This window comes from Tigriopus californicus, chromosome 9 (genome assembly GCF_007210705.1).
Source record: "Tigriopus californicus strain San Diego chromosome 9, Tcal_SD_v2.1, whole genome shotgun sequence".
Classification (NCBI taxonomy): domain Eukaryota; kingdom Metazoa; phylum Arthropoda; class Copepoda; order Harpacticoida; family Harpacticidae; genus Tigriopus; species Tigriopus californicus.
This window is the reverse complement of record NC_081448.1, coordinates 10588189-10613287: the sequence shown is the minus strand read 5'-3', so window position 1 is coordinate 10613287 and position 25099 is coordinate 10588189. Positions and strand designations below refer to the sequence as shown.

Sequence of the window (25099 nt, the reverse complement as noted above, 5' to 3'; positions counted from 1 at the left end):
GCCAGGGATGTTGGAAAGTGTCCATCCACGATTGCATGTCTCGGAATTGCTACTTCTGCCCAAAATTGGGAATGTTCTCAGTGTAGAACACTCAAAGTAGTAAATGTCATATAATGCACACATACCTGTCTAGGTTGTACGTGCTTCCCTGAGAATTTGAACTTTAGTCTAATAAGGAACCATCAAGCTATCCTATCCGTTCATTCTTTTCTTGCGTTCTCGAAGCGACGCTCCATTCAACAACAGAATTTCATCAACAGAACAGTCCCTCTCAAACCCATCTTAACTTGAAGCTTCATTGAATATTCTGATCCAGCATTGTAGCAGATATGTTCTCAAAGGGTTTCTTTCCATTTCTGCCCACTGCTCATAACACGACGTTATCTGTGCAGAAGGAAATCGTGGCCCTGTCTTCAAGACCCGCGCATGACCTCAAGGATGTAATGTTTCAAGATGATCAGATTCTGTTCAGTTCCGCTCGACTCTTTTTCCATCATAGAATCAAAGATGCTTGATTCGAGATTGTGGGACTGGAAATCCAACTTGGCAAAGGTCATATTTTCATGACTCGTCAACAAAGACTTATCGTGATTTGATTCAGACAAACAACAACAACAACAACAAGAGAGCAGGCGATAATGGCTTGAGACGAACTTGATTAAATGACCATTGTAAACAATTTGCGAGGCTACTTGAAGTGAAATCAAAACAAACGTTGTTGTCTTGCATGGGGCTCGTATGAAAATATTTTTTCTCGCTTTAATCTTTCACATTATTACTGATTTGACGTTGTTTCAACAAGATAATGGTAAAGTCATTATTCGGCATCATCGATTTTCATTTAATTCTGTCTTAAATTTCGTGGAAAATTCACTTCCGGAGTCTTATTTGAAGCCATCAATTAAAATATGAAATCTAACCCAAGTGCTAAGTAATTATTAAGTCTCAAGTTTCGGACCTTGGCATTAAAGATATCGTAATTGTTTGGCACATTATGAAATGAGTCCGTCATTCAATGCTGCCCATTCAAGGTCTCATATTGTCGTAAAAGAAAAAAATCTGCCCATGAGATTGGTCGATATGCTCGGAAATTTGTAAATCAGGCCTCCTTTCAGCAACACTTCCGTGACAATCTTTTGAATGGGAGACAATTATGGAGATGAGTGACGAGGGACCGATATGAATGTGGCGAGAGAAGAGACCCTTGCAGCACAAAACCACCCCCGGTATTGTACGAGATCGTAGAGGACCCTCTGGATAGGAATCGATTTCTAATGCTGCATTCAAATGCATTTGTGAGTATATCTCCAAAGGAATCCTCCTCCTATTGTGATTGCGGTGAAAGAGAGTAAAAACCTTGAGAATCCGACGTGTTTCAATGGAGAAGCCAAGCCCAATGTCATGAACAACTGTCAAAACTCCCAAAGAAATGACGGATGTCTTGAGGAAGAGAGACAGAGAGAAAGAGAGAGAAAGAAGGAGGAGGCTCAGAGAGGCCCAAGAAAGAGTGAGTGATCAACTGGCTTGTAATCTCATCATTGTCATCATCACTCTCATAATCAAGACAAGAGCAACAACAGACCTCAAGAGGGCCACCTTCACGGCCCTAAAAAATTTATTATGGCAATTGTTGCAAATCGCGACGACTGGTCTGAAGCAAATGCCACTTCCCCGAATGAGCTGAAGTGCTGCGGAATGTTGAAGAGTTTTCATAGGGATTCCGGACTCATCTGGAGGAGATCGTCTTCCGTTAAGACGTGCAATCACATGAAGCTGCGTTTCTAGTATCCCGCCTGGACTGGGATTCCCTTAGTTCGTTCCAGAGGCTTAACTAGTCAGGACAATTTCTGGAATAGGCATCAACAATCCTCAAAAAAATGTTTAAGATGAAACCGCTGATAATTGAGATCAAATATATTTGGAAAGGCATCGGCCATTGTTTCACCAAGGGAAGAGTTTAAAAAACTGGAGATAAATTTGGAATCAAGTTTCGACATCTTGAAAATGTTCACCATTTAGTTTCCGCTTGGAAATGTGATCTCGTGTTTGAACCCTCCTTTGTAATGAATAGTGTCGTGCAGGTACTTGGTGCTGACTTGTGTTCTTGCGAACGAATGGCCATCCTCATGTTGTTTCCATCGTTCTGAGCATCTCAGACCAATTTCTCTCAGACCTAGCTTGATTTATGATCTGAGGAGACTTGAACGCGGGTTCATTGGTAGTATGTATGAAGAAGCATTTGGTACGCGTTTATGATGTTGACCTCTCGGAGCTGGAAAAGCCCGTTCATCACGATTCACTAGCACAGGAGGATTCATTCTACGTTGCAAGGATGCCCAGATGATAAATGTACTTTTGTACTATACCGAACACTCAAGAGCTGTACTCAACCAAGAGTCGTTTGTCATGGATCTCTTGTGAAGCTCATCATTCCAATCAGAAATGCACAGAATTCGTGATCTTGACCTTCTCGACTAATTTCTAGTTCTTGTTAAGCACTTCTATGGCTTAATGGCCACATGCTCGTTTGACCTGGACCCCAATGCTTGTTGCCAGCTTTCAGTTGACCGACCTGTTCTATTGTCAAACCACGAAGAAGACGTCCTCGTAGTAATGGCATGGAATGAGCAGCAACAACGATTCTGAATGGCTTCAAGGCCAAAAGGATCCTTTTGAATAGAGGTCTCAATGAAGAGAAACGACCTCGCTGAAATATTGGCATCTATAAATACAAAAAACAACAACACAGAAGTTAGCATATTTCGATCGCAGAAGTTTGACTTGGTATTTTTTGGAATTTTCTCATCTCCTATTCAAGTCCTTCACAGCAAGTTGATATGATGAACCCGAGGGGTAAAGATGGGCAATGGCAGAGCTTTCGGGTTGGTTGAATGGACGGATGGACGGACGTACGTACGAGGAATGAGAGGGTTCCAAGCGTTTCAAGTTTGAACAACCAAGGGAAACTCGAGTGTCCTAATGAACAATACCATTCTCTTCTCGACCCGACAAAGCTCGAATTGTGAGTCGGGAACATTTTGTGTAACTTCCTCAAGGTTGGGGTAAACCATGTGTTACTATGAAACATTGACTCAAGCGATTTAAAGGTATTCCAATGGATGGATATTAAAAAAAAGATCTACCCGGTTATCGCCCACAGTTCTTCGGCCCAAGATCTTTCCTGGCAAGCTGAATGGAGGGAGAAGAAAGGAAGGTTCAATAAATTACAGGGCAGACCTTTACGATTGCCAATCGCCGTGTAGCAAATGACCCCATTGATGATAGGCTATCATCGTCAAGGTTGGCCTAATGTAAGAGATTCTGCTTGATCCATAAGCAACCTAAATTGTAGAACCCTTTTCTAAAACAAAAAAGAGCCCTTCCGCCAGTTTTAAGCCCAACGTCTAGAGGAGCGTGCCATAAAACTAGTGGGTGACCCGAGAGTTAGGATTCCGCAATTCATTTGCAATGAACTCTGACCGTCTGAAAAAAATGCAGAGCGAAACCAGTGCTAAAGCACATTTGGCAAACAACGCAACAAAACGGTCGGGTGAACCGAAAATGGGATCCATACGGAACTTGAGAGCGTCATTTAGATCCACTTTGTTTGAATTTTTTGATACCCTCAAGTCTTTCTTTTTATTCTCTCTTCACAACAGAATGACTTGCGTTTCTTTTGACTGAAATGAGTTTGGTGCGTCGCATCTTCAGATCTATCCTCCATCTTACCGTAATTGGCGATTTTCTTCCGTCTTTGGAAGTGCCACGATGTGTCTGTCATACCTGAAGAGTAATTGATATCAAGACAAGGAACTTTTAGCACCTCAGCAACACGAAAAAGAACACAAATTAATGAGCAATCTGTGGAACTGTGAATTAATTGCTTGTTCCGTGTTTGAGGCTTTACACCCGTGGTGTTGACCCCCCTGGATAGTATCCTTTGGTGCATTAGGAGAAACAGTTACGAAACAGTGACAACTGACGAGTGATTAAATGAGGCCTAAATGTCTGGCCAACCATCAAAACCACGCTAGTTGTTCTTTCAATTTTGATAGGCCTACTGAGGCCTCATCATCATCTCAACGAGCCAGTTAATATGATCGAGAGGGCGGATGAGTACAATACTCGAACCTGTGATTGTCTTCTTCGAACAGAGAGTAATCAAAAGGTGGAGTGCAGATCATCCCACTCAAATTGACATTAAGAAAATTGGACCTTAACGGTTGTGGGCAACCGGCAAACTAGGTTCAGGCAAAGGCAATACCGTTCTTGATTTGGGATGGAAGAAAACGCGTTATCCCCGAGAGGAAATTGTTTTTGCGCCATTTTGTGGGGACCGACCCTCAAGGGTAAAGACAAAAAGATTTCTCACCACTATCTCGCCTCGAAATCAAAGCTGACATGACCAGTGCCCAGATCTTGATTTTGGGGCAGCCTCTACTGTAGCAATGTACGATTGACAGAGGAACCCCAATGCGGTGGAAATGCATTCGGCATCATAGCAATGTAGACACATGATTCTCAGATAAGGTAATACTTCTTGGGTAAATTCGTGGTAATGTCGGCGAACCGGAGGTGTCCTTCCGATAGCGGGTTAACGAACAGCTTCGAAGCTTTAGGTGGGCTCTATTTCTAATTTAGAGGCACGAAAATCCTTGACATTGGTTGACTTTTTCAACTGAACTTGAAAGACATCATGTAGTTAAGGAGGTTCAGACCTCCAAGCGAATGCACACACCTGGTGGAAACGAAGACGACAGGAAATCCAAATCTCCTCCCCTAATTTTGAATCCAAAAAGCCTCCTCCTCCTCCTTCTCTCTTCTCTTTCGTTCAATGTACTAAGTACCCATGCCAAATATAGGAATTTGAAGCAAACCTAGAATTTACTTTTACTACGTTTAGTCATGGGATGATGGTTAAAGAGTCAGGAAACCATGTAACCTTGCCTAAAAAAGGCAGCTCAGGAGTGGTAAGTACACCATTTGATTTTATGCCCGGCATCCTTTTAAGGGGTGATCACGATAGATTTAGATGATTCCAATATAACCTCTAATTAGACGTTGACTCACTGCAGTTTACCGAGCACATCCACCAACCTCAATGTAATATGCTCAAGTCGTTTTGACGGGTAGTTTCAATTCAAAGAGCATTTGATCACGCTCGAGTGAACTTGGCAAATCCCAGAAGCATGAAGGACACTTCAAAAGACCCAACGTCCTTCGAAAGGCTTGAAATAAGGACAATTCACAAGGAAATGGGGATTGGACTCTAAACCTTTCCTCCTCACATTGTTCCTGCGATAAGATCAGCCCCTTCCACCATTTCAGACGATAAAAAACTGGATTACCTCATTAATCCATCTACCACCCTAAAGTTTATCCTTATCATCATCTTTTGTTAGACATGTCAGGTTTCCGAGCTCATTACGCTCACAAATTGAAGTCCAAGCCTACCCTATAATAACGTACGGCTTCTCTACCTGCAGGCATTCTATCATCACCTAAATGACCGTGGGCGCTGTCAAATTACACGATTTATGACTTATCGCAAGCGCAAGATTTCATCTAGGTCAACGGAAGCCATTTTTGAAGGGGTTAAACCGGACCAGAGCATTTGCTTTTTCGCATTACATCATTTTATTGACTATGAGCTCGCTCCATCGTGGTAAAGAACATAGTTCACCACAGGAAAATGTTGCACCCCAGGTACGATCCCTGTCATGCTCACTACTTGAAGGAATGTGCGATCCCTCGGGGAGGTAGATACGCACCTACAACCTTAGCTGGCTGCATATTCAGTTCCTTTGGGCACCTTGTACTTGTAGTATCATGAACCTGTCTGAGAGGTTCAACTTTTTCTCAGCATGAAACCACCTCGAACTTTTATTATGAGGCTTAACCGAGACTCATCTTCAACTTCCTCTCTCCCTCTGTCCTGAGATTGGCTGGTGATGTGAGGTATTGAAGGTCATTGGGCAGAGAATCCCCATCATAGAGCCCATGATGTACCTACATCCAGTATATACACGAAAACTGTAGTCTCTACCAGTCAATCTGTGCAAGCAGGGAGACTGGGAAGGCTCATTACTGGATGACCTCTAAAGTAGTAAGGCGTTGCACAAAAACGGACATCCAACCATTTTTGACTGGCCATCTTCAGTTTCACATGAGGCCAGTAAGCATGGTACCACTACATACGTACATTCTAGGTTTATCTTAAGACTGTCTCCTTCGTTTAGTTCGCACACCCAAATAAGACGAACTCGCATTCCTCACGCACAGCATCACTGGAAATTATTGGACGTCAAAATTTGGCTAAGCAATTGACCCTCGCTTCAGAGATTCAGCCACTTGACACGCACTGCCAGTGGCTACTAACCACCGATCCGACGACTAACCAACGGCTTTGAGCTACTCGAAAAGGTTGCGTACGAAATTAGCGGAACAGTTGCTCTTTCGAAGTGAGGTAGTCCTTCTTTTTCTGTGGCAACAGTGCCTATGAATAGGTCAGTTCAAGCTTGAAAGGATTACCAATTTGGGCGACCAACCCAAGTCTCTGTTGTCCTAAGTTTTGTTGCCTCTAATATGCATCTGTAAGATCCGAGATAGGATTATTCCACTTTGATCAGACAAGCATGAACGAGAGTGTGATTACATCTAGGAAGCTGCAAGAGTGCTTGTTGAGCTCTACCAACATCTTGAAGATCCCTTACCTAATTTGTACTGTTCCCGGCTCATCGAGATTCATTGACGTCGAATCACATATGGGGTGGCAAAAATATGAGCCCCATATTTGCCACACCGGTCCGACACCCGACACCGTGATGTGACAACTTTATAGTTGAGAGCTTACAAAGGCTTGACAACAGTGTTGTACTTTCCCCCAATTCGATTCATCCTCTGTTCATCTGTTGAGCAGATAATAAAAACTGCTAAGTATCAAAATGTCTTTTTTTGATTTTACAACAAGATGCCAAGGAATTATAGAGGAATGACAATCTATATCAAGTCAAAGCATGGGAGATTGTCGAGACAGTGTCCAAGAGTTATGGGCAAGATGAGCAGCTGACACACTTTTTAAACACTTATCACGGCCAGATCATTGTAGACCATGTACTTCCTGCTTGGGATGGTCGCATCTTCGGCCATAAACTATTACAAGCATCCCTTGTTTCGCCCGAAAATTAAAGTCTTGTTTTCCTTGATGCATCCAGAACTTTTACCTCTTGTTGAAGATATCTGAAAAGTGTGACTCGAATTTTACAATATTGTCCTGGGCCTTAAATCGTTTGCCCATGTCACCTGTCGTTCGATTTTTACTATTATTCAAAAAAAAAGAATGATCGGTCTAAAGAATGAGTGTATGGAACGTTGCCTTGGAAGTAAGTTGTCGGTAATGAATTCCCATATCCCAGTTCAATCATGCTTTTGACACCCAATCTCCATGGGCTTCAGTCAAAAAAGATAGACACGACGAGGAGCATGTGTCTTGTAAAATCAGTTTGGTCGTGTGTTTGTGTCATGCAGGCAGTTTTTCAGGATGACTCTTAATCCATTTCCCTACTTTCCTCACTTTGGTATCACACCAGTCTAGCTTACGCCATTTTCAGCTGCGGGTGTTCATCTTTCTTGAGATTTTCGGCCGTTATTTCAAAGGATTTCTTAGGCCTCAGATGTAATCTTCTCCCGCTACTCTTCAAGTTCATTGCCATTTTTTTCGCGCTCAATCGCGAGTGACGTTGAAGATGATTGAAAGGCACAAGGTTAAATAACAGGCACAGGCTGTTTAAGGAATGCCCTTTTATTCGAATGGTGAGTCGTCGTTCCTCTTGAAGTGAGATCGACTGGAAACAGAAACGAATATAAATCAATCCTGAGACTTGGACTCAGATCTGCCGAAACTGTCAGTATCAATTTGGATGATCCAGCCGATTGGGAATGTGGGTTTTGACGATTTTTTCGCCCATTTCCTTGACTGATGCCCAGAGTCTGTTGTAGTCCGTGCCATATCATGATCAAGAGGAGTGGATTCGAAAAAATATTTTAATAGTGGCAGTGATGATGATTGATGATTAGAAAGAAGCCTGAACTTTATGTGTAATCTCTCTCATCTTCCTGAAGTCAAGGACAACACCGAGATTCAATTTTGAAGGGGATTGCAGAAATCACAGTCATCGCACACTTTAGTGTGTGGAACCCCTGTTGGGTAGTGTTCTTAGCTATGCATGAGTCTCTTCACAAGGTGGCGTTACTCAAAAAAAAGGAGGTGAACATGTCGCCCTGAAGGACTTCAATGTGTGAGTTAGTCGGGATTCTTCTCAGGTATGGTTTTGTCCTCAAAAAGGAATGCGTGCCAAAAGCAAACGGCACATTTTCTTTCGAAATGTGAAACCGGAATAGAACCGTTTGTTACGGTAGTTCTAGAAAATAACACCTCGAAGGACTTGCAGGATTTGCTTTCCTTCAAGACATTGAGTGTGTATTGTCTTAGGAGCGTTGTGCGCGTGATCGTTGTCAACCTAGACTCAATTTTTTCAGCCATCGTGGTAACAACGAAGACTTTGTCTTTGGTTTGAATGCACACCTGTGTTGGAAATGTTAGAATCACCCATTTCCAACCAATTAAACATGGGAAGATGGGCAAAAGTCAATAACGAACTCTCACAGAGGGAATGACTGATGCACCTCCATTTTCCTGCATTCGTTGATGATTCGTTGTTCAAAGGTCAAGATTATCAGGAAGACACTTGGCAAACAGCTCATCCGTGTCCCTCTGTTCGTTCCATTCACTAAGGGGCTAAAAGACGGAATTGTTCGGGGCTGACACTCACTCATATGTCATCGACGACGACAATGACTGTAACGCACCACGCGCTTGTCTTGAGCTCTTTTTCTTTGGGGAGGACGGGGGGTTAGAACCCGTGGCACGGGTTGTTAGAAATATTCTAGTGCATTTCGTAAGCTATAAATCGCGTGTCAAGAGGTCGAATGAATATTCTGTCAAGCTCCCTGAAAAGGTTTTGCTTCTCCTTGCAATACTCTTACTTTCGGGTGAAATAGTAGCACGACACTGTTGCAGTCAGGTCCTGAGGTATACGTACATTCGTAAAGACACTCAATTCCATTGGCACTTGTGACGATATATTCGAGACGGGCAATTGCACAAGAACCTTTTTTACAACACAATGAGCAATTCTCTATATTGCACAGAACCTTCAGTGTAAAACACGGTTGGTGGGAAATAGGCTCATGATCGTCGTTGCATGGGTACTCTGTTTTTAAATTAGAAACCGAGCAATTCGCACGACGAATCTCAGGACCACCAGCTATCCAATTTTAGCTTCCCCTTTATTCGTTTGAAGGGAACTAAGGTTCGTCATATAATTAATACTGAATTTGAATAAAAGAATCGTTTTCAAATGTCATACCAGGGCTCTTAAGGAAACCTCTGGTGGATTATAGGCATTCGAGCATTAAAGTTGAAGGTTTCGAAAGGAAATAAAACCCAAATTTATATGGGCATCCCTCGACCAGGAAGGTCTGTATAAAGGCTAAAGTTCAATTTATCAGTGACAAGTTCTTGAAAAAAAAAATACGAGATCCTCTTGCTTCGTTGTCTCAATCGAGTGACGGCTGCATCGGACAAAATGTGTACGAAATCGGCCAAAGAAAGGTCAAGGGCAACAAAAAACCATTTATTTGGTCAGTGTCTGGGCAGATGGAATCTCGGAATGGAACCCAGACATGGATTTGTTGCAACATGAAATTGAAGTGGTCGGCCAAAACTTTCCCAAAGAAGGTATAAATCGTTGCTCATTAAATGCTCTCTTTCTCAACATATTTTCCTCACAAAATCTTTGTTACGTTCAAAGGCTTCAAAGCGCCAAAGATATGGCAATCCACTCATGCTGTTAACTTAATGACATTATTATCTTGTTCAAGACAACAACAGATTGCCGAATTGTTGAATATCCATAAATATTCCGGAGTTTATTAGATGTCATGCTCAATTGGTGATAAGTGGCAGTGGAAATTTGAGAGTTTCTTTGAAATACGAGCCCTTCCGGTGCTTACGCTCATCCAATACAAGCTTCGAAGATATGAACAAAACATCCCTCTGGTCGGCGCTTTGTCACTTTTCGTTTCCCCAAGTTATAAATACCCATTGTCTTGTTTCATCAACTAGCCAGCAAAGTTACCGTCCTTCAAGGTCACACGAATGCCACATCCACTGATCAGCTGTTTCATGCTCGTCCTCTTTTCCTGCTCTTCTCTTCCCAAGAACCACGTTATCGACGTCATTTTCGTAACGTTTCTTCCACTCATGCCTCATATGAACCAAGCCAATACATACATACGCATAGTGGGCATACACACGAACCCGGTTCCTCCGAGGCAGAAGAAGTAAATCGGTGCTCTCACGATGCGGATATGTATTTACGTACGCATCATCATGCACGGGCTTCCCGGCTTCCCGCGCATTCTGGGGTACTGTACTAAAAGGAGTATAGTGGTAGTAATCATTAGTCGTCCTGAGCCAATGGGCACATTCATACACACACACACACACGCATGCACACTCATCAACGTTGCTCTTCGAACGCATACAAACCCATGGCAAGAGATCCTTATCCACATTATCCATACGATTTCATGAAGACGAGCAACTGTCTTTGAGAGGTAAAAACGGGGAAGCAGAAGGATAGCTAATTGCTAGATCTGTAAGGAACATTGTAACTTGAAATTTTATGCTTCATTTTACAACATAGCAATTAGTCCGCTTTTGGCGTTGTTGCAACTTGAACTTGGAGGCGTCCTTGTCCATTCTACGCGAGCAAGCTCTATCCAGGAAGATCGAAATTCACTTCAAGCCACGTGGCTCTGACTCATTAATTAGAGGATAACCATTAATTTGAATAGATCTACGAGACCTGCTCTCAGATCTCAGTTTCAGAGATTTCGATGAACAGAGCAAAACCTGTGGATGCCCACTGCACATTGTACGTATATAAGAAGAAGCGCAACCATGGATCTAAACTAACCATGGTTTATCCCCTGTCACCGAACCAACCATAGTACTGTAGTTGGCAGGACTAGCTAAATCTGACTCTCAGAATAAAACTGCATACTACTGAACTCGGCTTTGACGTGATCAAAAACTGATTGCAACGTTATTCCAGGTCTACAAATGACGCTCAAAATGCAAGTTGATATGTTTTTTACAGGCTGTGGTCCTCTTCTTGTTGGGTGTTTTTTTATGAACTTTGCAATGAATGGAGGATGGCGAAAAGAAATTGTTGATCGGTTAGATCCATGTTATCCATTCAATGTGGGTCATGCTTCCCAAGTTAAGATCTCAAGATTGAGCATGACGAAGGACCCATAATTAAAAGTCCATCGGATTGCATGGCATGGACTCAAACAAAAACACAATATTGCGATACACACTTTTCATTATTTGACTACTTTGTTATTTGGCTTCTTCTTACTTCGTTCCTTCTGACTCGGGGCATCATTTCCATATCCTTGACTAGTTTTTATGCACTTCCTCATATCAGAATTCTAAACAGTTGCCAAAGGTGTTAAATCCATTTCAAAAAGGCCGTAACAATAGCCGATAATCGGGTATTGATGTGCTTTGGCCAGAGTAAAATGACGCTCAAATTGAAAGCATTCTTCTAAAAGCTTTTCAATTTGAAAGAGCATTATCATCAATAATGCTTAACGCAAGGAACAGGCTCACTTAGGAGCAAACAAGCACTCGTTTTAATACTCATTGCTTCATCTGAAGTGGAAGCAAATTCATGCGGTTCTTCGATTGCCCTCGTCTCTCAAAGTCCACAGAAAAGTAGGGCTCTAATGTCAAGAAAGTCTCGTTGTGGACAATTGGAATTAAAGCCATGTGTTTCGTTTTATGGAACGGGTGTAGATCATGTCTCCATATTCTTACGTGCTCCATATTCGATTAACTAATATAATCATACACGTCATTTATAAGTAAGCCAACTGAGTTTTTGTCGAATATGCGAGAAAGAGAGAGCCCAGTAATAAGTTGGTGGGAAATAAGAGGCCTTAAACATGCACAGGAAGTAAACGTTTTCGTCATGAAAAGTGGATTAACTCCTCCAGAAAAAAATGATGGTTTCATTGACTTTCAAGGTCATGGGCATGACCATGTATGGTTTGTTTACGCATGAGTTCTCGAAAAAGAAAGTGTAAATGTTCACAGTGATTCACAGACATGATTCGAGAAGACCGATGATGATTGCTTGCACTGCAGACAGCAACATTGTCAATCTTTCCTTACACCCTCTCTCCCTCTCAGAGTGTGTTTCCTCTCCTCCTTCATGAGTCAGCGATAAACATGCTGGCTTTTAATTTTCCAACATTATCCGGACAATGAGATTCGTGAGAAGTCTCAAATTAGCATTAATATTCACCTCGCAAAGTCTTCCATCTTAACCGTTTTGACCCTCAGGACGAGCATATTAGTTATCTTTGATAGGCCCAATTATTTTGACACATGGCCAAGATTGATGTCCAAGGATAAAGACCGACAACGACGCTCATAAAAGAGGGTGTTTAAAGATTTCAAGTCGTTGTCAAATCAAGATTTCGCTTTGATAAAGCACTAGCACGACACGAATGGCCTCTTGACACCTCGTTACCAAGGTCAGGTCATCGTCAGGGTAATACCATTCAAATATAACTGCATTCGGGCGTTCAAAATTGCATTTCCAGCATTTCTCTTTTGTATTTAAATTCATAGGTGGGATTCAAATCGGAAAAGTGGTCAGCTTCTCACAAGCTTGGATGAAAATGTCTTCCTCACTCTTTCGAGAGTGAGAGCGAGAGCTCATAAAATAGACTTGGAGCGACTGGTGCAATGCCACCCTGATGTTTTGTCATTCCTCAATATCAAGAATTCCATTCAAAACCGGTTGAGAGGATGCATTCCTGATGTCATGGCCAGGGGATGTCACTTTTGGCTTGTTCACAATCACCATCTCTCTCAGTGACGATCCACAAAATCCCAAGTGGATTGAACTGAATGTTTGGCCTAATCATGAGCCGGAATTGGAACCATTAACCATCGACCGCAAAGTTTAAGGTTAGATGTCCGGTTTTGAATTCTTGTATTTCCTAGTCCCAGGGAATCTTCACCTGTCCCTGGCCTGACCATCAAAACCGCTCATGAGGTTGGCATCCTGTGCTTGCGACAGGTGATGGTTGTTATGTTATTCGGATGACCGAGTGATCTTTGAACCATGAACGAGCGCCCAAGGGAAAAATTGGGTGTCAAGTGCATTATGGTAGTAGCCCAAACTAATGGGTAGGGGATCAGGGTAGTAATCTCCTGGTGTAGACGACTCCAGACTCTGGATCAAGATGTTTATCTTAAAAGGGCAGAAGCCCAAATGTTTGCATTGCTCGAGCCATATTTGGGCCCACAATGACTAGGCCCGATTACCGGATTGGCAAGAGATATGAAACACTTTAGCCAACGATCATTGAATAGTCCTGGGTGATGAAATTTTTTTTGAGAGAATGTTTTCATAGTTCGGCAGTGGAACAAAAACAGACGCTGTAACACGCTGGGGTTTCTTTTTGTTTCAACAATTTATTTTGCATTCTCGCGGACATCGGTAATGGACATGGAAATGGTAGAGAATATCATCATCATTCATGGAATACAATCGACACAAACACTCACACAAGAGATGCCTCTTACTTGAACCTCGGTTTAGACGAGCGTTAAAGGGGGTAAAAAACAAAATGAAATGGGATAGACGAACCCTCCATGAACGCTCTTCCGAAAGTCACGTGAAGAAACGTCTTTTCATCCTATGGCCACTTTTGTTGAGAGTTTTATGGCAAATAAAAACCGAATTTCTGGTATGCAATTTTGAGCAATATCGCATGGCTTTTGGCTGGTTGCTCGACGAGTCCTCTTTTGGAAAGATGGAATAATAGGCTTTGCACATCAGAAGAGCTTTAACAAAAATCTGTCTCCGTCAATTTTTTTTCTCGAAATTTTCCTCGGCAAAGCCAACGTGGAAATTTACAACGTAATCACAGCTGCCAACGAAGGGCGTGGAGAGGAGTTCAAAAAGCCAAACCAGGCAAATGAGCAGGCCAAACCTTTTTTGCTTATGTGACTAGAGATGAGTATTATTACTTCCAATGCCACAACAAGTGTTTTGATTAGGGTTTCCCTTTCCGTACATAAGTAACAATTGTAGACCGATTCATAGATTGATTGCTTAGTGTTTTTTTTGACCAGATTGAACCCAGAGGACCTTCTCTAGACGTTGGGCAGGGGATCACTTTCTTGGCTCTCTTTGACCGCAACGGTTGGCTCTGTTGCGGCTTGGCTGCTCTGATCGGCACGGGTATTCAGAATGCGAGTGGTAGGTGTGGGGTTGAGGGCCCGCGTATTCAAGACTTGGCCGCTTAAAAGTGGAAACAGACGGGTACTAGCTGATCCCGAGGATGAGGATGGCGATGGTGTGGGCTCGAAAGTACTCTTGGGCTTTGGAGTTACCTCTAACGATGACTGAGAGGAATCTGGCCTCTTTTTGGAGTGCTTCTCTATCAAATTAGCCAGAACCGTAGACACTCGTCGGGAGTTACTCGCGGAAGTGTTAAGAGTATCATTAGAGCGACGCTCTTCCGACGATTGGCTTGGGTTCGTTACAGGCTTTTGGGTGTCTGTTATTGATGAATTGGACACAGACAGCGACGATTGAGCTTCTTCCTTTTGATCGCCATTGATCAGGGTGTTTAATGTTGTGTTGCTCAGATCGGCGGTGTCGTCGTCTTCTTCAGTATCATCGGCATCAGTGTTGTTGTTGTTGTTGTTGGCTTGGATTTGCTTGCGGATCGTGATTAATGGCTTCTTGTTACCCCGACGACTCGACGAGGAGAACTTGGGCCGAGAACGATGTCGGAAAGGATGTTTTCGCTTGAACCCATTGTTGCCGATGTAACGACTCTTGGCTTTTAGATCAGACTTGACACGAGGTGTCTGTCCGTCTGGCCTAACTAACGGAAGATGATCGTCGGGATTCAACTTGGTCGCCGAACTTGTGCTGGCATCGATTGATTTTTCAAATCTGGTCTGGTCTGAAGCCGGCACAGTGGCCACTTTGCGAGAGAACTTGTTTCGGTTGAACAGTTTTCCCCTGTTGGCCAAGCGGGCCTTGATATTAGACTTGACACGGGGTTGCTTTCCATCCGGTCTGAGGGGAATGAGCTCCGGATCTCGTTCAGCCTCTTCAAAGATAGGATCAGAAGTGATGGCCTGGACTGTCGTGGTTGAGGAGATTCCCCGCGGGTTTTCTGTCACATCCTCCTCTTCATATCGAACTCCTGCAGTAACAGCCAAACCGGGAACCCTCTTGGTCACAGGCACAGCAGCCTTCTCAGTGACAACGTCATCAGCCCTTTCGGTCACATCATCAATGACTTTTTCGGTCACAGCATCGGGAGCAACAAAATTTATATTGGACAAGTCCACATTCACTTTTTTGCCCAAACGCTCATTCTGCCCTGGTTTTTTCCTTTGCCATCGATTCTTTTGTGCGATCTGAAGGTTAGACTTGACTCTTGGTGTCCGTCGAGGTGGGTAAGTCACAATTGGGGGTAATCGCGGTTCCACTGTGGTTGTTGGTGGGAGGGTCAAAATGGCACCAGAAGCCACCCCCGTAATACGGGCCGGTTCCTGTGCAAGGGCTGCTTCTGTGGTCTGTTCATTTGTTAGCGTTTTGTGAGGCGATGGAGTTGGTCGTCTTCTGGGATTAAATCGAGACCGGCGTCCATCCAAGGAAGTGGGCTGATTATGAGTAATGGGAGAACTTGACTTGTTTGCCGATGTGAGCGTAAAATCCGGTAAACCCTTAATGGTGGCTGTTCCCTTAAAGTGGGCCAGAAGTTGTTCCTTGGTCAGTAAATGACTTGGTCTTGACCCATGCGTCGGAGGTGATGAATCCAACTTAGGGTCCTCCGTTGAAGAAATGAGCCTCTCACTAGAAGTTGTAGTGGTGGTTATGGAAGCAGTGGAGGTGATTTCTGGGGCTTGCGTTGTGGTTGTGAACCTGGATGAGCGAGAGAAACTTGGCCGAGCTTTTGGTGTGAAAATACTCCTTGATGTCGCAGCAACAGGAGAAATGTTGTTATTGGATGGGGTGGGGATAAATCTGGATGAAAGTGAAAATGAACGGCGTGTGGGTCGGGAGACGGGGGCAAAAGTGGTCGATCGCACCGGGGCGAAAGTCGTCGATCGTACTGGGGCGAAAGTACGCTCAACAGGTGGGACGACCGTCGTGAACGGTGGGTCCTCTTCAAAGTCATCGGCGTAGAAATAATCATCGTTTTTAGTTTCCGGTACCTTCAATGGAGCTGCTGTGGTTCGCACCGACAAAGGCCGGGCAAAATTATTCCCCCTGGGTCGAAGAGTGGTGACGAGTGGATCTTCATAATCCGAAAACGGTTCCAAAGTAACATCCACTTCGTTTTCAATTTCATTGATGCCATTGTTTCCAGCCACCGACTTGCCGCCTCTTTGCGGTGTGAGTTGAGCCAGGAGGAGGTTCAGCTCTTGCCGAGTTTTCTTATTCTTATTACGTCTTCGGCCGGTGATGCGGTTTCCCTTCTTGAAAACATGATGGAAATTTCGTTTCCTAGCCTTGATATTGGATTTCACCCTCGGTCTACGCCCATCAGCAACTCTCGCAGGTGGGCACTTGAAAGGGTTGGAACATCCTTTGTCGAACGAATTGCTGCCAAAAGCACCACCATCGTCGTTATCATAATCATTATCATCTTCATAATCATTTGCATTTGGTTGAGGAAGAGGTGAGGCGATACCAAATTTGTGTTTTCTGATTTTATTCCTTCTTCCACCAGCAAACCGTCCTCTGTTCCTCTGTTTGGCCAAAATATCAGACTTGACTCGAGGTTGTTGGCGGACCCGAGTGGGTGGAGAATTGATATTGACGTTGGTCCGTGGTTCCTCGTCGAATTCGTCGATCTCTCCCACAAACTCGGGTTCTTCCGATTCCAAAAAGATGTTTGGCTTGGGTGAGACACGAGGACGTTTTCGGACAATTGCCTGACGCCCACCACCCTGACCTCTGAATCTTTTGGCGCCTCCTCTCTGTCTAAGCAGGACATTGGACTTAACCCGAGGTGGACTACCCGGAGGTCGAGCACGTGGAAATGAAGGAAATCCATTGCGTGGTCTCTCCTGGACAAACCTGTTCCCTTGAGACGGTTCCGGAGTTGAAGCCTCAAAAGCAGGTTCAATGGTGGATGAAATGGTCGGAGCCCGTCCGGTGGACGCGACGACAGGTCCAAAAGTACTGGAGATGGATAGAGGCCGGGCAGTGCTAGAGATGGATAGAGGCCGCGCAGTGCTGGAAATGGAGGGTGGTCTGAAAGTGGTCGATACAAATTGAGGTCGTTCTTTCCTGGGTTTTGTCGAGAAGGGGTGCACTTTCGGCCCAGGAGTTGGGCTGAAGAATGGTCGAGAGGTCGAGGGAGCAAGGCTGCTCGATGGGAAGAAGGAATTTGGTGTCGTTGGACGGAATGCTTGAAATCCCGAGGGAGCAAACGAATCCGTAACGGTGGGTTCAAATGGTGCAACAGAGGAGGGTCCGCGTGTTCCTTGAGAAATGGGACCAAATCCAGGATTAACGGTAGGTCCGAATCCATCGAAGGGACTTTTGGTTGTTCCGATGGTAGCCAAAGGAGAGGCTGTCGGAATTTGATTGAATGGTGAAAAGTTATCTTGCGGTTGTCGTGAGCCGAACTTTTTGCGATTGAACCTGTTTTTATTGTTATTGTTCTTGCGGATATTGGATTTGACTCTGGGAGGACGACCATCCGGTCTGACCTCGGGCCCTCCAATGAATGTGTTCTGCTCCACTTGAACATTTTCATTATTGGTGTTCTCATCCTCGTCGATGGGAGAGATGAAATTGATATTGGCATCAACAAGCTCGACCTTGTGACCAATCTTGTTACGGGGGCTCTCGTTGAAGCGATTGCGCCCTCTCAAGATGTTGGATTTCACTCTAGGTGGTCGACCGTCGGGTCGAACCACAGGGCCTTGGTTGTCATTTACATGACTGTTGAAGTTGTTGATCTCATCAACCGTGTCGAACCCTTGGTTGGTCTCGAAATTGTTCGTGTCAATCGTCACCTTGTTTCTGTTCTTGTGCCTGAATCGGTTACCGTTGTTCCGATTCGCGTGGATATTCGACTTGACACGTGGTGGTCGTCGAGTGGTCTTGGTAACTCCGATGGGAATGGCAGTTGTGGTGGGAGAGAGAAAGGGAGGCCGTTTCGGTGTCAGAGGCTGCTTATGTCGCGGCCCAAAAGGTCTGGTGCTCACATCCTCGTCCTCATCATAATCTAAACCTCCTTGGAAACCGTTGTTGGAAGTAATCCTAGTATTCTGCCCTCTGCCAGAGTCGCGGTTTCCAGTCAACACTGGCGAGCTATTGGCTAAAAAATGATTGGCCTCGTTTTGTTGGTTAGGCGTGGTGAAGCGAGTGTTCTCCTCCTCGTATTCATAATAATCGTAGTTATCTTCTCCATAGGCATCTTCGTAAAGGGTGTCTTGCGCCTCTGGTTGCGTGGATGGTTGTTGCTTTTGTCCAAAATCATTGGTGAACAAGAGCACGGACTGTTGACAATCTACTTCAAACCAGTTGGTGCAGACCAAATTCTGTTGATCGAATACTGTGTCATTCGGGCACAGAAATTTGAAGTCCCGGAACTGCAAAGAGAGGAAAGAGAGAGTGAAAACGGTAAGTTGGTTCATGCTTGGGTCGTCCTGGTCCAGGAAGAGTAAAGAAACATTCTCGGAGGTAATAACGGATCTTATTGAATGGTATTTGCACTGACACCGAAAACGGAGGTACTGTCCTTTGTGTCTTATTACTATTACCCTTCTTGCTCTCTGCATGCATGTACTTCCTCCTATTTGCCTGCATGAGGTCTTCACATTCTAATGTCAAGTGAACCTCAGCACATCTGTGGAAATGGCGTCTGTAGCCCATATCAGGATTGACCTTTCCCCTTCCCCCATCTAACCTCGTCTTCATGCATTATTCATCTTGGCCCTGGTATGTCCTTGGCTAACGGCAAATGTCTAATTTCACGCGCTTTAACCAACGAGACAACAGAATCGGATACTTTTCCTCATTCTACAAAACTAGTGTGGCCGTCTTCACCTTTGAATGTGTAGAATATGAATGCTCTTTTCAATAGATCTGTTGGCACTGGTCTATCATAACAATCTGACCTCGAGTCCTTGAGATTTGGTTCTTATTGTTGTTTTGGTTGTTGTTGTTTTTAGCCGAAGGAAAACCATACTGATCATCAAGCCATAAATCGTTGCTTTTGAGAAATCTTTGGAAACAATCGTGGATGGTTCCTAAAATGCTTGCCTGGCTCTCAAACAGTGCTGTTCAGCTAGCATCATCATCATCATCATCTTTTGTTCTCCACCTTGAACAGCAAGGAGATCATCTTCATTTCACTAGGCTCGTCTCTTGCTCATGGTCTATCAGTCTAGGATGCAGCTCAGAGCAAAAAGCATCATCATCATCATCATCATCGTCATCATCATTAGGTGCATACACACGTGAGTGAATGAGGCAACCAACACAAAAACAAGAAGTTTCGAATCGCCTCCAATCCCATTCCCTATGTACAGACTGTATGAACAAAAGTCGAAACTGAGCCTACCACTTACTATTGAAATCAAGAAACGAACGGATGCAGCGAAATCAATCAATCTATCTATCCCCTCACAGATTCCACTAGACTCAAATAGGACAGGTTTAGAGGGTGGGTGACCTTGCACTGTCTTAACAAGGTCTGGCTTTGGGATCCTTCAGAAAATGCATATCGGATTAACGTCCATTGAGTTCTGAATAAAAGCCCCGCTAGCCACTTAGAATGACAAGATTCGACGAATTGAGAGTCGAGTTTCGTGGAATCTTAAAATTGGTTGGAAACTCATAGCCCATGTTCATTGTGAAGAAGAGTAGAAGATCTTTCCTGTGATCATTAGCTGTGGTTCTCTTCAGGGCGCCTTGCTCACCAAATCAACGACCCATCTGACAATGATGAGTACAGAGAAACGATTTTCAACGATCTATCTACCAACAAGGCTTCTGGATCAGTGAACTGAAACGAACGAAGCCGCAAAGCAGCTATTTCGAGTCGGAAATTCCTAAGACGAAGATGATGGAGTTCAAGGCCTTCTCTTGGTTGGGTTGAGGTAACTTCGAGCTTGGAAAATGAGTTGTCGCTCTTAAGTGCTGAATAGAAATGAGGGCTATTTTTAGCGAACTAATGCAAGGTCTTCTTCGCTATTCATTCTAGCACGTGCCTTCGCCTCCGAGAGGATTATAATTATGTCAAAGAAATGAGGATATTAGGCGCAATTTGCAAAACAAAGCAATCAAAGGCACCACGCGGGAGTCCAGCTTTGCCATACAACACAAGACGAGGTAAACATATGTATCCCATCTATTCTAGCGACAAGGCTCCATTAGTCTCAAAATCAGGCCTCGACTTTCGCTTGCTCGTCCCTTCATTATATTGCTAAAGAAATGAATTAAGTAAAATTGCCAATACAATGAACGTATTGTACATGCTGACATCCCTGAGGTTTGGGAACTCGAAAAAAGTCGTCAAAAATCGAGATCGACAAGTCTCTGTTTAAGACCTGGCTTTTTGAACGAGACCTTCAATTACGACATATTTGTGTTTATGACCAAGAGGTTCCCTCCAAGGAAAGAGTTTTTTCTACGTGATTTCATCCCCGTAGCTACATTTTAGGAGTTAAAAAAGGTGTGTACAAGTGGCTAGCGCAGTTTATGGCATAAGAGAGGCCCTTGGTTCGAATCCCCCCTTCCCCGGCCTTTCTCAAGGAAACATTTAGACGCTAACCACACACACAGGTGGAAAACCAATCTGATACCACCCATGACACTGCCCATCTGAATTTGAAAATTAATAATCTGATAACTGACTTTGCCATTCAGACATAAAAAATGTTGATTGAAACTTGACTACATGTTGTATTCGTACTTTGTACGTGAGATATGAAACTTTTAATCGAATTCCCCGATGTTCAAATCTAGTCGAGGAAGCTTGCGCTCGATTTCCAAGACTTGTTTTGTTAGAACAGTTGTGTTTCCTGTTCATCATTTTCAAATTCGTCTATATTCCTGTGCTTGACTAGGGCGCAGCCGGCCAGGATTCTCCACAGCAATTTTCGATTGAATCGCATTTACGTGTACGTGTACAACGTGAATGGGAATTTGTGATCCGTACCGAGACTTTGTTTCGAAAAAAAAAAACCCAGTGAAATGCTTCACTTCCTTAAACTATGATATGGCAAGGGAGTCCCGTAAGGAAAGTAAACTTCGCCGGTTTTTTAGCCCTAACACGACATTGGACAAGGCTCTGCCAAATGGGGCTTGTGACTTCTTCCATTCAATCGATTGGATGAAGATCATGATTCATGACAGAGAGATTACTTCGTGCTGACTGCCGATGCTCATACGTAGGGTTTTAGCTTTTTTCGCCCTCCTGTCTGCACATATGACCAAAACTATTTCAAACGGGGTATTGAAGGAGAAGGAGCCAAAAGAAGGGGCGCTTCTTTAAAAGGTCAGGGTCATTGCAAACACAGCTTCAAAGAAGTGGTTTTGACATTTGAGAAACTATTTTGGGAGTGCTTTAACAGTACTGTCGTCTCGAGTACCATCTTCAAGTGGTAAAGGTATGCCATTCACATTCCCAGATCCTTCCTGCCAAACTACTCAAACAATGCAAAAATATCATCTTCATCAGAGAGCGCGAAAGACAAGAACACTTGTTTCATCCGATGGTGAGTCCATGCAGTCTCTACGAACGTTCGTGCGTAAAGGTGCCATGTCATTAACAACTAGCTATAAGCTAGTTCCTTCAGCTCAGACAGGCCAACAAAACTTAGCAAGGCCAAAAGGCTAAAGGTCCAAGTCAAAGTTGTGTACATCTTGGAGTGTTTAAAAAGCGGATGTAGAAGAAGTACGGGAAATTAATGTTTCTTAACTGTGCTCAGTCATGAGCACAGCTCACAATTTACCCAGTCGAAGGACCTGTCCAATGGAATTCGCAACACGGAACATGCCCGCCAGTATGGCGTATTTGTATCAGATAGGGCTGGCTTGGCCAGGGCATGGGTTGAGGAATCCCAACATCTTTTTAGTTATGGCCTGAGGATCTCGGAAAAGAAGTGGATACCTGAGCCTATTTTTAAAGTTCAGACCCTTACAACGATTACTGAGCCTCTGATGCTTCACAATTTATGCTACGGAAACAATCAGACGTAGGTCGTCGTCCTTGCTGAATTTATGTGATGAGCAGGCAATCTTCTCCAAGAAGACCTTTCCGCTAAATAAAACTTAGACCCTGTTTTTGAGTCATTTGCATTTAGAGCAATTGGGAAACATCTTTCGACTCTAAATCCTCACGACTTCAGAATCCTGAGTATTGGACCCAGATCCATATATCGCCAACAAAACGAGGCCTTGAATTAGTTGCTGCTATTCGCGAGGGTGTCAGAAAAGAGCTGCTATTGGCACGGCATGATTTGGATATTTAAAGTGAGATTGCTCTTGGAGCAACAATTTCTTTAATCCCGCATCACGGTGCCAACCCTAATGAACGATACGAAAAATAATCTTGAGATCCTTTCGGTCGGCCAACAATTCTTGGAACACCGTGGAAGACCGACATTTGGCTCTACCTTCGACACTACGACGCAAAAACTTGATGACTCGAGACTTTCTTAGTTTTGGCACAACACCGTTGCGTCTTGAATTCTATCTGCCAGGGGCTTTGGAATCTCATCAAGATGCGAGTCATCAAGAGTGTTTGCTTAAACTTCTTCAACTTTGACAACTTTGTATGCCTTGCAAATTGGCTCAAGATTACAGGGTGACCAAAAATGTACAAGCTCCTTAATGCCAGCATATTAGCTAGTACAAGTGTATCGAAGTTGTCCTTAGTGCGTAGATGGCCTTACCTCATGAATATCAATTTGAAGACACACGTGGAAAAGCTGGCATTCAGCCTCCGGATCGGCGTAGTAACCGCCCGTAATCTTATTCTTGCACGTGAAACTCGTCTCCGGGATGTTGTCGGGTGAATAATTGGGCGGTCGCTTTTGAGTCTCTGTAGTGGAAATGCATAGCGACAACCAAAGAAAACCTGAAATGTGGAGAAGGGAAAAACAAGGGTGAGAATACTTTCCCTTTAAGCCATTAAAATAACTCTAAACCGATGCACGATGAGGTGGGTAAAAAGTTCACCTCTCCACCAACCACGAGATTAAATATACATAAGTGGGATATCAGAAAAAAAAACAATTGTGAGATCTCTCAGCATCGCTTTTATCGTTAGGTAATAATTGGTGGAAGGTCGTCATCATTGCCACCTTGGGGTGCGAAAAATCAAAATCTGCTGTTAATCTATTTGAGCATCTTGCTCCCCAATAAAAAGTCTGTTTATCGAGGGTCATCACAAATCGTGATTGACTAATACTTGGCTCTTTTTTTACTGAGTCAAACGGAATTCCAGATTAGTACAGTAAAAATCCGTACATTTGTCTGACGAGAATTACCGCCACGCAAACACGAGGAGTTGCATGTGACTTTTAATTTCGACAGGAAGCCTTTGAGGCGTACCCAGTGAAAGAGGCGTCATGTTTTGCCACGACAACTGGTTTCATCAACGGAGCAGAAGATTTAGTTTCCTCCTTCGCCAATGCATCTGCACTTTGCAATGAAGGAATGTTTCTAAAAGATTCTCAGATCATCTCCCAGAAACCTCTTGTCACTCACTCACTCTCTCAGAGCTAAAGCTACTGATCAAAAGAGATGAAACGAAGATTCCGTCTTCATCTCGATTTCATGGAGCATCTTCCCATAACCAGATCCGAGACTCAACTATCAACAAACACATCAGAAACGTATCACACTCCAAAGGAATCGCGAACGTTTATGACTGTGAGTCAAGCTACCTACGGTCATCCGGCCAAAGCTTCCGTACGTGGTAAAGAAGAATGGGCAGCCCTTGTGCGATTAATTGAAGTAACAACCCCAATGGGTAAAGAGAGGCGGAAGTTTGATGGCTTCAAGCTTAATTGAAGTTACATTTGGGGAAATCCCTAGAATGTCCTTGATATGTTAGCTCTCGGGCAAGGTTTGAGATGGTACGTATACGTACATGGAGGGGAGTTCATGGATATTCAAACAAATGAATAATTTCCCAATGGTGACTTAGATAGATATAAGACTCGTGACGTTCGTCCCTAATTCCGCATGGGTTGGAGATTTGCTATCTTTATTGTCTTTTAATGATATTAAGAACGACTAAAGTCCCTTATCAAACCACGCCATCAATTCGCTAGTCAGGATTGATTATCCATCTTGAATTTCTACAAAGAAGTACAGTTCCATTTACTTTCTATGGCTAATAAAATGGAATCCAGGAACATGCATTGCAAGTAAGGCATGAATTGAACAATCCATTGCTATTTGTCAAGTTAGCTGCTTTTCGGGTACAATCAGCATAGAGGATCTTCCCATTTCAGATACGCGTATCTGCAAATTTCATCCATTTCAAAAGGTCCTCCTCGGTCAGAGAAACAAATTCGCTTATCCATAGGAACCGTCCTTGAGGTCTGGATAGGAGAATAATATAATACCCTTAATGGGATGCTGACTCATAGTGCATCCATTGAGTAATGAAGTTCTAATGACGGTTCATTACTCAAGTGTATTGATATGCTTGGCATCCTCTTAACTGGACAACTACAGATTCGGGTGAAGTTCTTCTCATACGAAAGTATTTAAAAGTTGGGGATCAGTTCTACGCAAGCCTTATTCTGAGACTTTTTTTAGATTTCCACTCATGGACATTATGGTCTTACTTACAATGACGAGATTTTGCGGAAACACTATCTTTCGGAAGGTAGTAAAAAATGTTAATCGCCCGATTTGAGCCATTTACCTGACAGGTATGGTGA

General features: G+C 43.6%; 1 protein-coding gene across 1 annotated transcript; it reads right to left on the bottom strand.

Annotated features, from left to right (window-relative positions):
* Positions 1-13612: 13612 nt before the first annotated feature.
* On the bottom strand, positions 13613-23775 carry LOC131886729 (uncharacterized). The gene is made up of 3 exons (XM_059235130.1): positions 23757-23775; positions 23096-23280; positions 13613-18784 (listed from the first exon to the last, which is right to left on the bottom strand). Exons 1-3 carry the CDS (start codon positions 23773-23775, stop codon positions 14306-14308), a joined length of 4683 nt encoding a protein of 1560 aa, XP_059091113.1. The 3' UTR covers positions 13613-14305.
* Positions 23776-25099: the final 1324 nt, after the last annotated feature.

Bases quoted from the DNA above. Each gene is read 5' to 3' on its own strand.
- LOC131886729 (XM_059235130.1), bottom strand. The intron at 18,785-23,095 runs GTAAGGCCATCT...CTCTCTTTGCAG, and splicing joins TTCAAATTGATATTCATGAG to TTCCGGGACTTCAAATTTCT.